Here is a 13,613-nt window from a genome sequence, read left to right as displayed (position 1 = left end):
AACTGTGAACATGAAATCCCACTTAAATGCCGTTGTATACTCACTGATCAGTGAAATGACATCTGGGCCATAGTGTCTGTCATCTTTCCTTGCAACAAAAGGTATCTTAAAATCTTATTTGGACCTGTGTCTGAATATACAAGCAGCATAGTCTTCAGGTGTTATTAGCTTTAAGTTGGTGTACATAAAGGACTTCAAGTATTGTTTGGAGTTTTCTTCTCCATGATCTCAACTTAGCAACAAATGTAGTCATTTGTCTGTTTCTCTAAGAGTTTAGAAAGCATAAATACAACCACAAAACTTTTCATTCAAATTATTGTGTTATAAAAAGACAATTATTTTTTGGCATATTAGTCTGCATATATTCAAAATTAAACCCCATTTTCAGAATTTAGATGTCTAATTATTAAACATAAAAATAAACTGCAGTTATTTAAACTTGTTTTCCTCAAGTGTAATGAAAATATTAAAAGCATACACTTATAGTCTTATAGTTGAATTATCCTTACATATTCTATTAGAATATATATATATATACATATATATATGTAGATATATATGGTATTTATTAAGACCATGATGGACTGAAAACAAACAGAATCATAACAACTAATTCCTTCCTTCCTTCCTTCCTTTCTTCCTCCCTTTTTCTTTCTTTCTTTCTTTCTTTCTTTCTTTCTTTCTTTCTTTCTTTCTTTCTTTTTCTTTTCCAAGATAGGGTTTCTCTTTGTAGCTCTGGCTGTCCTGGAACTCTCTTTGTAGTCCAGGCTGGCCTTGAACTCACAGAGATCTGCTTGCCTCTGCCTCCTGAGTGCTGGGATTAAAGGCATGTGCCACCATCGCCTGGCTTGCAGCTAATTTTTTTAAATTAGAGCTTTAGGAAGATTTTTCAAAAAATTATGAATAGAGAGATAGATGTTTTAGCAGCTTAGGGTGCTCAGCACCTACTGGTGACCTGGGTTCTGCTCTGTGGACCCAGATCAGGTGGCTCCTAGCCTGTCGTTTCAGCTAGAGGAGACCCGATTTGAGTCTCTGGAGGCATCTGCGCTTATGGACACATATACCTACAAACAGAGATAAGCACATAATTAAAAACTAAAGCCTCCAAAAATTATTTGTAATCTTTTACAAGGTAATCCACAACTGTTCTTAAGAACTATTCTTGTAGAAAAATTAGCGGTCATAAAGACCTTGGGATAAAGTTTCCCTCCTGTACCTGTGGGAAAACAGAGCAAACAGCACAGGAAGAACAGAGTGAGTGTTGAATAAAGTGATGAATAAAACACTATTGCAAATATTCTTGTTAAAAGCAAAGCAAGTTCACACAGAGCTAACATCATCCTCCCTTTTCTTTAAATGCAAATTGAAGCAACTCAACCCAAGAAACATGTTGACAGACCCTATCAGACCAAAACACCCAAATTCCAATCATAGTCTCTTAAAGTCTATTTCCACTCACCTTTCTCAGGTTTTGTTTACCTCAAATTGTCTTTATTTCACTTAATAAATATGTAAGTTATAGTTCATTTTAAAGAAATTAATAGAACATTGCTGTGGGATGTATGGCAAATGTATTGGCCGTTGGCTAGGCAGGAAGTATAGGCGGGGCAAGGAGGAGAATAAAGCTGGGAAGTGGAAGGCTGAGTCAGAGAGACACTGCCAGCCGCCACGATGACAAACAGCATGTGAAGATGCCGGTAAGCCACAAGCCATGTGGCAATATATTGATTAATGGAAATGGATTAATTTAAGCTATAAGAACAGTTAGTAAGAAGCCTGCCACGGCCATACAGTTTGAAAGCAACATAAGTCTCTGTGTTTACTTGGTCGGGTCTGAGAGGCTGTGGGATTGGCAGGTGATAGAGATTTGTCCTGACTGTGGGCCAGGCAGGAAAACTCAAGCTACAGAACATTCCATTGTCAGCTGCCCACCACTGCTTCTGAAAGAAAGTCAGCTGTTAGCATTATGACGTTTTCTCATATATCAGGGGATGAGAGGAAGAAAACAAGCAGAGATACCTGCTGTTAGGATATAGTTTTGTGTTTTGAAATTTTACTGTATATTTCCCGCTTTTCTAGGCATTTGTTCTTCTTGGGACTCAACAAGTTTCTTTGATTTTTAAGCTTAGATCATTCATTGATTCTAGGAGGTCCTAAGCAATTATTTCCCATTCACTTCGTATTTATTCCTTGTGGGCCAGCAGTTTCCCAGAGGACAATAGTCATATGGCTCAGAGATCTTGCATTCTTATTTTGCTCTGCTTTTCAATGTGAAAAACTAAAATTTCAAAATCAGTTAAGTCTTTGCTGTGTCCGGTTTACATGAACACAAGTCAAATACACTAATTTGTATTTAAAACTTACTCTTCATTTGAAATACTGAATAGGCATGCTATCCGTTGCTATCAGTAGACTTAAAAAGCAACTTGACCATAGCTATTGTTTGTCCTTGTTTGTTAGGCTGTGTTGTAAGCCACCTGTATTGGCTGTGTTTTCTGTTGATTAAAGGAAATATTTTCCTATTTCTTTATAACTATCATTTATGATTTCATACAGGACATTGTGAATATATATATATATATATATATATATATATATATATATATATATATATATAATGTCTGTGTGTATGTGTATAGCTATCTCAATGATAGATGTATGCATTTATATATACAAAGAGAAGAAAGAGGCAGGCAGTTGGACACTGACTTTTACCCCTAGAATAATACGTATACTAAACCTCTTTCTCTGTCCGGTTGTTGATAGATTGCTTCTCTGGGGCTGAATTTGTTGCACACCTCGTTGTAATTCACTGCTGGCTTCACCAATGAACTCCAGGGCAGAGTTTGGGGGGCAGGGTTAAGAATTTTCACCAGTAGAATCCTCCTCTCATCCCCTGCCTCCCGACTTAGAGCCTGTCCCTAAACTTTCTGGGTTGCAGGGGATGTCACTTTATAACTGCATCTTCTCATGACCCACAGTAAGCTTTTTTTTTTTGGAAGGTCTGTCTCCATATGTGCCAATACCTGAAGCCTTATGCTGCTTGGGGTCAGCTTCTTTAGAAGCCATGTGTGCTTAGGAAGGATCTTTTCAGTCCTTCTCATCATTTGTGTGGTTATATCCTGGTGGCTGAGGAGGAAACTGGGTTCATTAGGGCCGTGGCTCATATTCTCTTACATTATCCTAAACTCCCAGTGGGATTCTTCTTTTCTCAGGGTTCCTCTGTTAAGGAAATAGGGAACAGTTCATCATCCAGCCTTCATCTGACTAATTCCTTGCTCTGTACAAAAGCATTTTGGCATGTACTGGGGTCTCTTCCGCATCATCTTTCCTGCCACATGTTATGCTTTTGATAGGTTCAAGGTTGTGAAACTTTGTGAAACTGTTTTATTTGTAGACATTTCTCATTGTTAACTCTGCCTCCAATGTAAAATATTTAAATGTTTGCATTTGGGTTCCCATAATAAAAAAAGATGTATCCCCATCTCTTGCTAAACACTTACTTTTGAGGCAATGATTACTTCTCTTTCCTTTAAAAATATAACCATATATTCATGCCAATACATTTTCCTTTTTTTATAACATAAAACATTAGCTTTTTATAAACCTTGGCCATATAAACTCTTAATAAACCCTGGCCATCTTTCTATGATGGCCTTCTTTAGAATAACATTCCTTAGAATTATATTATTTTCCTATTGTCTATGTATTAGTTTATTCATTTTCCTCCAATGATACACATTTGGATTGTTTTAAATTTTTTGCTTGTATTTTTTTTGTTTTGCATTACTTTTTTGTGTTTGTTTTCTCTGTGTGTCTGTCTCTGTTGCATATGAGAATGTGCATGTTTGTGTGTGTGTACCAGTGCACATGCATGGAGACCAGAGGGTGATCTCAGGTGTCTTCTTCAGTTACTGTCTACTTTAGCTTTAGAGACAGTCTCCCACTGAAGCTGTAGCTTATCATTGAACTAGACTAACTGGCTAGTGAGCTCCCGGGATCCACTTGTCTGCCTCTCCTGACACCCCTCCCCCAGCTCTAACGTTACAGGATGTACTACCACACCCAGCTTTTATACACGGGCCTTGGGGAGCCTAACTCCGGTCCTCATGCTTGTGTGCCAAGCACTTTACTAACAGGGCCACCTCTCTGTCCCCATTTATTTTTGTATTCTATTGTTTAAAAGATGTCTTTTTATTTTTTAATATTACCTAAGACATAATCTGTTGTTGGAAGACATTGCTGACTGTAGAGGTCACAGTCTACTGTGGCCTGGCAGCACTCTCTAAGTCTGGCAATAAGGAAACTTCCTCCTTCCTTCCCCAGCAAAGCTTCCTGCTCTCCTTAGCCTTATCTGGAGGATGTCTCTAGGCCCAGGATGCCTGACTTACCTCAAGGTTGACCCTTGACACAGATACCTGCAAACACTCTTCCTCTGGTGACCCATATGGTAATTAGGTAAATGCTCTAGCCATTTTGGTAGGATCTACTGCCACATACAAAGCCTTGTGATAGGAGTGTGCCACTTAAGGCAAATAAGGGTTGTCCTCAGAGCATATATTCCTTATGCTCTGGAGTAAAGTTGAGCTGGTTCACAGAAGTCTGTCTCCCAGAGGGCTGTCTGAACTCTGTTCCCTGCTTCTGTTCCCTCCACCCTGAGAACCAGTGCAGCCAACAATCTGGAGGAAGAAGCAGAACCACAATCTGTATTTTAACTAAAAGTAGGGAAAGGAAAATCATTGCTATACTACTACCTATGATATAACCGATAAAATAAATATTAAGCAAAGAGTAAAATATACAGAAATCTGTTTTGACTGTATGTATGTAGTGTGTCTTTTGGGTATCTACTTCCCATTATAATTTATTATGAAGCATAGCAATGGCTTTGCCAATAATGATTTCCAGAAAACTGTCAAAATTATATCTATATCTATGTACACACACACACTCACTCTCTGTCTCTCTCTCTCACACACACATACATTCATACACACACATCTTGTAATGCAATTAATAACTTAGAAGGATCATTTCATCTCTTATTAACCATGGTTTAGACATTTTATTCATTGCCAGCAATATGCTTAAATTTCAAAACTGTCAATACACAAAATATTTGCAAAGTAAGTATTATCTGTATTTATAGAGTTACAAAAAATTTTGCAGGTATCATGACAAAATGAAGAGACAATTTTAAAGGGAAATTTTAGGCAAAGTCAGCAATTCCTTTAGTAACATCTAATTATAGTCTATTTAGATGGGGCATTTATAGGGTGAACTTCAATTAAAAAACAATGTGTTAGAATTGTATTTCAGCTCAAAATCTTTCAGTTTTAGGTAAAACCATCTCTAGTTCAGATTCTCTATAAATGGGGAAGGGGTGTATACCTTTCTTGAGTTTTGTACCACCATTTACTATAGGAAATTGACCTTGAAAAAGCCTCGTGTGTTCTTTGGTTTCCTTAGCAATAGTGGCTTCCTGGACTTTTTGACTAATCTCTGTCTGTGTGTCTGTGTATTTTGGGGTTTTTGTACCATTTAAAATTTGAAATGGTGTTTACTATTGCACTGTGCATGGAGGTTTAGGGAGGTCTTTTTTAGACGTGGAGATAAAAATAAATCAGCTCTCCGTGTTTGAAAAGTCTCAACTAAAGTGCAGTTGTTTGCGTTGCCTTGTCAATGGATGTTTATGAGGTGAGCATAATCCTGTAACGGTTACAGCAGTGAAATACATCCTGTGCAGAGAGCTAGTAAAGGACCGTGCGAGCACTGACGCTCGTGGAATTTTAATGCCTCGGAGATGGGAAACCCGGTGTCTGCTCTGGTTATTGCTGCTGTTACTGACCACAATAAAAATGGGGGTGAAATCAGGTTTTAAATACTGTGACAGAACCATATCTTGCACACTTTACCCGCGGCAAACATGCCAGTGTCTGCTGCTGTCTTGTTTTCCTCTGTTGGTTTAGCTCACTGAAGAATGGTAATGTTTTTGATATTTTTCTTTTGGGTATCCTGCTCCCCTTGTTTATTGTGAAGCCCAGGAGAAGGGGCATTGCTAATAATGATGTGAGTGAGGGAAAATGTCAGTAAGATACATGGTTACTGAGGAGATTTTCATTATCGCCTGAAATATCACTTGAGTACAGTTGAAGCTGTCAGAGATGACTGTGAATTTAGCCTTGTTACTACTTGTTACATCAGTCTTTTGTTCATGGTACATTCTTGCTTGGTATATTTGGGTTCTTGTTATGGTGAAAATCTCTAATAGAATTAAAACTTCATGTGGAGCTCCACTTTAAAGGGCAAGTTGGGAATGTTGTAGATTTCCAGATTTATTTTTGAGGCAGAGAATCATACACCCTAGACTGGCCTAGAACTCGTGTATCTGTGGTTGACCTTGAAGTCCTAATCTTCCTGCTTATACCTCCAAGTTCTGGGATTGCAACTTTGTATCACCAGCCTAGCTATATTTCCAGTTTGTAATGATTCATATCGAGCAAACTGTTTTCTAGAATTCAATAAAATTAGTCAATGTTCAGTCTTCAGACTCAGAGGATTTATTTTTGTAGAATGCTTAATGAAGAATAGCATGGCCTCAGCATTTCACATGTCTAAACTTCAAGCTCATGTTTTCTATTTCTGTGTAATTCAGGTTCAGTTCAAATAAATCATCGTTTGTCATCTATATAGTATTATCTGTATAATCCTTCGTTAAAGGCTTCCAGAATAAAAGAGGGAAAGGAGATGAGATAGGGCTGCTTGCACAAGGCAGAGGTCAAAGAGATGCTTTATTGGACGATTGTGAAGGTTAAGGTTAATACAAATATTCCTTATGATTGGGGAAAAAGTAAGAATTAAGAGATTTTCATTCATTTATATTTACTTAACCCTACACTACTTCTAAAGAACTGGTGAGAGAAAACATACAACAAGAAAGCTTCAGAAGGATAAAAATAGGGCAATGATTATGGGCCAAAATCAAGGTTCAGTTATATCAGAAGATTCATTGTAATGGTCCCTTGTTACTTTAAATCATGCTGCCCAGGATGAGCTCCCCATGTTCAAGGCAGAAAGGGAAAAAGCCTAAGTTATATAGTAGTGTTTGTGTAGCAAAGGGGAAGCAAGAGAGCTTAGCCTAAGCTTTTTCCAGCTCTAAGTGAATTGATCATTCAGTATCAATATCATAAACATAATTATCCAAAACCCAGCCTTCTCCTTATATACCCAATGGTTATACAGACTCTTTGTATTATGAAAAATTATAGGGATAATATTATAATGTTGGAGATCTATGAAGACATTCATAAGAGCTATAAAAAATAAAACAAGGTGTATGAATAGTTCATTCACCATTTAATGTAAGGTCATGTTAAATTTCTGTATTAGTAATCATGAAACTAAATCACTCCAACCCTGGTAGCTTCTGAGGCACCTGTAGAATGCACAGTTGTTCATGAACCACAGAATGAAAACACCACTGATTTAAAGAAATAGCTGGCTAATATTTCCCTTAGGGCCTCCTCCTCAAGGAGAGTTTTGGTAGTTGTCTTTCAAGAAAGGAATTTCAAACTATTTTGCCAGGTACCAAAAGCATGGATATTTTGTGTTATTAATTGAACAGAAAAACATGTGCCCTAGCTAGCTAGCAATGTGGCTAGGAAATTTTCATGTACGAAAATTACAGATTCTCCTTCCTCTGGTTAAATGTGGTTAAATGAACCACTGGATACATTTATTCAGAAGCATAAATGTGATGAACCACTGCTGTAATTGGTGTTACCATGCCCTTACATATAAACAAGCATATTTAAAAATTAGTCAACCATAACCTTGTCAGATACCTGAACATCCTTTTTATCAAGACTCCTGAAATTTAGTACCATAAAAATAAAGGATGACTCTAGATTATAGGATTTGCAGTACTAACTCTAGATCACATATTTGTAGGAAATGCCGAGTGGAGATTCTAAGATCTACTAATCAATCTGCTGATTCCAGACACTCCCACCCCTGAGCAGAACTGCAATTCAGACAGGTTCACCTGGAAGCTAAATGTCAGATGCAACCTGGACGAGAGAATGAATGAGTCCAGCAAATGTTGGAAATCTCTGACTGGGCAGTTAACGGTGGTTCCCTAAAGCAAAACATGAATAGATATTTGGGCTGACTTTTAATAACCCATAAATAAAGAGTGCTGTAAAGAAATTTAATTATAGATGAACTTATTTTTTGGTCACTGAATTTATTCTTTGAAAATTAATATTTATTCTAAAAGTGATTAAAATAATGCAAGTGTGCAGAAGAGGTACAAATGAAACATAAGATGTCATGGAGAATGCTACTTCTCACAGTTGGCTGATAAGCTGTCTGCTAATCTTTCACTTTCTAGACACACATTTGCACAGTTATGATCATGTGTATATAACAATTTGGCATTCTCTTTTCACTACCATTTTCCTTCATCTTTTAAAGATCCCTATTTGATTGGCCACATAGTATTGAGTTAGGAGAATCATAATTTATTCTCTGAATTGTTGAACAGAAATATAAATTGACATTATCGTTTCACTATTACAAAAATCCCACGGTGAATATTTTAAGTCCCAACATTAGATTAGAGTCAAAGAATAGAAGTGTTTTCAGACCATTTTGTGCATAGTTGCTTACCATCTAGATTTTGCCAATTTATATTTCCACTTACATGACATCCAAATTGGTTCCTTGCCACAGAAACTCAGTAATTAGGTAATATGTCCCATATAAGGTTGCATAAAACAGTGTGCTTTAAAAGGAAGGCAGTTTTATTTCTTTAAAGTTATAGTGTTTATTAGATAAATAATCATGACCTTCAAAGAGAGTATAAAATGATGTCAGTTACCAACATACACCTTTCTTATATGATAGAAAACATTTAGTTTAGGTTGGTTGGGAGTGATCTTGTTTTGGAATTAATTTGCCTAATTGATTTAAGTATATTGAGAAAGGTCAACAACTTAATAATTGAATTATCACAATGCATTTATAAGGCAGTGTGGTTTAAAATATTTGATTATAGCCTAAAGTCAATAGTAAATTCATATTTATTCTGCCTAGGTTTAGTTCCTTTAAATATTTAGCAAATTCTACTGCTAATAATTTGTCATGCAAAATGAATAAATTGAATCATACTTCCACTGAAATCAAGGAGATTTCCATCCCCAAAGCAGAAGAAATATATTTATAATTCATTTTGAAAGTAATGAAGTGTTATGATGTTAATTTAATTCAATTTTTAAAATTTTTTTATTTTTATTTTGCAATACAATTCAGTTCTACATATCAGCCACGGATTCCCTTGTTCTCCCCCCTCCCGCCCCCCTCACCTTCCCCCCAGCCCATCCCCTATTCCCACCTCCTCCAGGGCAAAGCCTTCCCCGCAGACTGAGATCAACCTGGTAGACTCAGTCCAGGTAGGTCCAGTCCCCTCCTCCTAGGCCGAGCCAAGCGATCCTGCATAGTCCCCAGGTTTCAAACAGCCGACTCATGCAATGAGCACAGGACCCGGTCCCACTGCCTGGATGCCTCCCAAACAGATCAAGCCAATCAACTGTCTCACCCATTCAGAGGGCCTGATCCAGTTGGTGACCCCTCAGCCATTGGTTCATAGTTCATGTGTTTCCATTCGTTTGGCTATTTGTCCCTGTGCTTTATCCAACCTTGGTCTCAACAATTCTCGCTCATATAAACCCTCCTCATTCTTGCTAATTAGACTCCCAGAGATCCATCCGGGGCCTAGCCATGGATCTCTGCATCCAGATCCCTCAGTAGTTGGATGCACTTGTTCAGCTATGTTCATATCAGCATTGTTTGTAATAGCCAGAACATGGAAACAACCTAGATGCCCTTCAACTGAAGAATGGATAAACAAAATGTGGTACATATACACAATGGAATACTACTCAGCAGAGAAAAACAATGACATCATGAGGTTTGCAGACAAATGGATGGATCTAGAAAAAATCATCCTGAGTGAGGTAACCCAGACTCAGAAAGATAAACATGGTATGTACTTACTCATAGGAGGATACTAGATGTGGAAAAAAGGATGACTGGACTGCTACTCACATCACCAGGGAGGCTACCTGGAAAACAAGACCCCAAGAAAGACACGGGGATCGCCCAATGACAGAGAAATGGAATGAGATCTACATGAACAGCCTGGACATGAGTGGGGGTAGTGAAGGGCGAGGGTCGAGGGAAAGAGAGCTTGGGGGAGCGGGAGATCCCAGCTGGATCAACAACAGAGAGGGAGAACAAGGAATAGGAGACCATGGTAAATGAAGACCACATGAGAATAGGAAGAAGCAAAGTGCTAGAGAAGCCCACAGAAATCCACAAAGATGCCCCCACAACAGACTGCTGGCAATGGTCAAGATACAGCCCGAACTGACCTACTCTGGTGATGGGATGGCCAAACACCCTAATTGTCGTGCTAGAAATTTAATTCAATTTTTATTGACAAACGTTATCACTCAAATATGACTCAGTCATTTGTAGAGCATAAAATTCAAGTTAGTTATATTAATGCCTAGATATGCAATATAGGTAATACTCAATGCATCAGAACAGTATGTGTGGAATTCATGTATGAGCAGAGCACAAGCCTAAATTTAGAAAAATAATTAGAGAAATATTGAGTCAAAAATTCAGAAAACTGAGAAAATTAAATTGTGTTCATATTAAGTATAATTTATAGTATAAGATATGCATTGTTATCTAAAACTTACACCTGACTTCACGTTAGGCACAAACTAATAAAATTAGTATTTGTAGAAATAGTCTTGCTTCCAAAATTATTTAGAAGACAAAAACTTTGATGGTCAATTGCCTTTTAGTAGAAACTGATAAAAAAAAAAAAAAAACTCCATCTCTTTTTGGTCTTTATGGTTTTCTGTATTCAAAACTGTCTGAATTTTCAAATTTGTTGAGCAGTTATGTTTGAATTGAAAATGAACAAAAATTAAGATTTTATGTTCTAAGTTCTTTCTTCCACTTGCTTCACTATATATATTAATATTTCCATGTGTCAAGTATTCCAAACAAGCACTCACATTAGGGGAAGTTCTAACATGACAAACTTCTGAGAGCAGATGTAATAGCAAATGGAAAAGTCTTAATCACATGATTATTCTGGCTTAAGCTAGAAGAGAATGGGCTAGCTTTTGGCCAGTGGAGGACTCTGGACACAAGCCGCATGATAGGTCAACAGCATCATATCAAGGGAGGAAAGAAGAGTCTGCATCAATAATTGGAAATTTTATTTTCAAATATTATTTGGATTGTGACTAGTTTATGAATCAGTGTGTCCACACAACTTTCCCTAAAGTGTTTAGAAATTGGACTGGAAAATACTCTGAAAATACATAATTCAAAAAAATTGTTTCAATTTTTGGAGTGTTGGAAAGCAGTATCTCCAGTGGTGTGAGAAATGGGTTGGCAATGTTGGACATGATATTAAAAAGGCTGTGAGCTACGAAAGCCATTCATAAATACAGCACAAAGAAGATATCTATATCCAGTCCCATGTTTCCTTATCCTCAGTGTTTGTAACTTATTAAATATACTCTTCATGTGAACATTTTAGAATCATGGAATGACATAAGAAAATCCCTCCATTTTCTTTCATCATAGAGACGTATACAGCAATGTCTTTGATAGTTTGATTTCTACAACACTGGTACCACTCTTTAGACAGCACTAAGAAAGTTTAAGTTGCATGATTTTTTTCCTTATGTGGATTTTACCATACCATCAAATAAGTTAACTTTCTGTGTGTGTGTGGGGGAACGGTAAAGTAAAACCTGAGCTATATTGTGTTGAACAAAGGAAAATGATATGACATTGTGACTTGTGTGGACATTGTTCTGAGCTTGGGTATCATTAGCTGCATCATGTTGTGGAAACTAGATGTTCCTTGGCTTTTAAACAACTGCTTCAGTATTTCACTGTGGATCTCCTTCTTTCCTCAGGGTCGGTGCATAAACTTTTCCCGAGTTCCACATCAATAAAATGAGAGCACAAAGAATGAGAAGCTAAGAAGACAACACATCTTCATGATGCTGACTTCCAATAGAATGAACAGTCCAGTGCATCTCAGAGGTTCTTGGGACAATAGCCCAGATCCTCTCTGTCAGGAAATGTTTCCTCTCCTCCTTTCTGTGCACCAAACATTTTCAAACACTTGCTCTGCCATCTACATGAGAGGTGATGAAACTCGGCGGCGGCGGCAATAACTCATGATTTATGACACTGAAAATGCAGAGGAATGTTAATTTTCATGCCACGGTTTCTGCAAAGCTTATCTGAACGTGTAAGAAGACAAAGCAGACACAGCTATGATGTAAAGATGATCCCAAAGCAAAGACTGGAGACCCACCAGCCATGCGGCTTTGTAATGGCGACTGGTGCTTTTGATGTGAATGCACAGCGTGTGTGCTTTTGTTTGGCAAGATCTTTAGCTACATGCAGATCATGAAAATTCCTACCAGGCTAAACAGATAATAGAGTCCACTGCCTTGTAGCTATGTTAGATAGCAAAAGCCTTCTAAGTCCTCTATGACTTTGTGCCTTACGGGAATTTTCTGACTAGAAAATCTTGTCACTGTTACACTGAAAGTGTACACGCATGACAAAATGTGGACGAGACGCCCCAAGGTACTGGATGCAAGCAGGATTTTGCCCTTTAGTTTTCCAAGACACCTTTCTTTCATTATGCACTCGGGACAAGAGAATTAATAGAGCGTTAATTCAACAGGAAGACCGCCTCCAACCAAAGACCCAGAGCGCAGCCTAAGGCCTCGTGATCTGAGACCTTGTCCCCTGACTGGTAGATTCTCCTTTCTCAGTGTTTAGGATGTAGCAGTGCATAAAGCATTAGTATCCATAAACACATCTACATGTTTGTTTGGCTTTTAATTTAAGGAAGCAGTAACCACCAAGCTTCTGCTCAGGGTTTTTTTCTTCTTTCAAGTCTCCAAGGGCTCCTCAGCGTCACAAGCCAGCAACTCTCTTTGCATGAAAATTTCAAAGTTTAATTAATATAATTAAAGGCAACAGCAAGCAGCAGCCTGTGAAGACTTTGCTCATCTTTTTTATGCCTTTCGACATTGAATGACCTATCACTGTGTACGTGTTACTTGGATATTGAGAAGCACCGCACCTTGGGTGTGATTCAGCCCAGGAAAAAAAAAAAGATCTCCTTTCTTCAGTTTATAAATTAAAATCAGGAGGGGCGCCATCAGAAAGCATTGACAATATACGTGCTATAAATTTCTAGAAATATCACCATCGTGTCACATCCACGATGCCAAATTGTGTTAGCGTGAGCAGAAACACGGTGGGGGAGGAAGGCGGCGGCAGCCGAAGGAAACAGCTCAGATGATCTAGTCACTTCTGATACTGTACTTCAGAGGCGAAATGGATATTCGACTGGAAACCTGACAAAGTGCGCCTGCTTTGATGTGAACTGGTATAGACAATGACCAGTGGCCGGGTCAGTGGGATGTCTCTCTGCGAGCACAAAGGCTTATCAAATGACACTAAAAATAAGTTCAACAACCATCACTTTGGAA

The 13,613-nt window shown here is 37.9% G+C and overlaps 1 protein-coding gene across 1 annotated transcript in view; it reads left to right on the top strand.

Annotated features, from left to right (window-relative positions):
- The window catches only part of Antxr2 (ANTXR cell adhesion molecule 2), a 127,615-nt gene extending 114,381 nt beyond the window's left edge, over positions 1-13,234 (top strand). The window contains exon 17 of the mRNA XM_059274707.1: positions 12,012-13,234. Coding sequence (XP_059130690.1) covers positions 12,012-12,050 — 39 coding nt within the window. The 3' untranslated portion in view covers positions 12,051-13,234. The remainder of the gene's footprint in view (positions 1-12,011) is intronic.
- The last annotated feature ends 379 nt before the right edge of the window (positions 13,235-13,613 follow it).

This window comes from Peromyscus eremicus, chromosome 10 (genome assembly GCF_949786415.1).
Source record: "Peromyscus eremicus chromosome 10, PerEre_H2_v1, whole genome shotgun sequence".
NCBI classification, from domain to species: domain Eukaryota; kingdom Metazoa; phylum Chordata; class Mammalia; order Rodentia; family Cricetidae; genus Peromyscus; species Peromyscus eremicus.
Note: the sequence above shows the minus strand (reverse complement) of the source record. Positions and strands in the feature narration are given on the sequence as shown.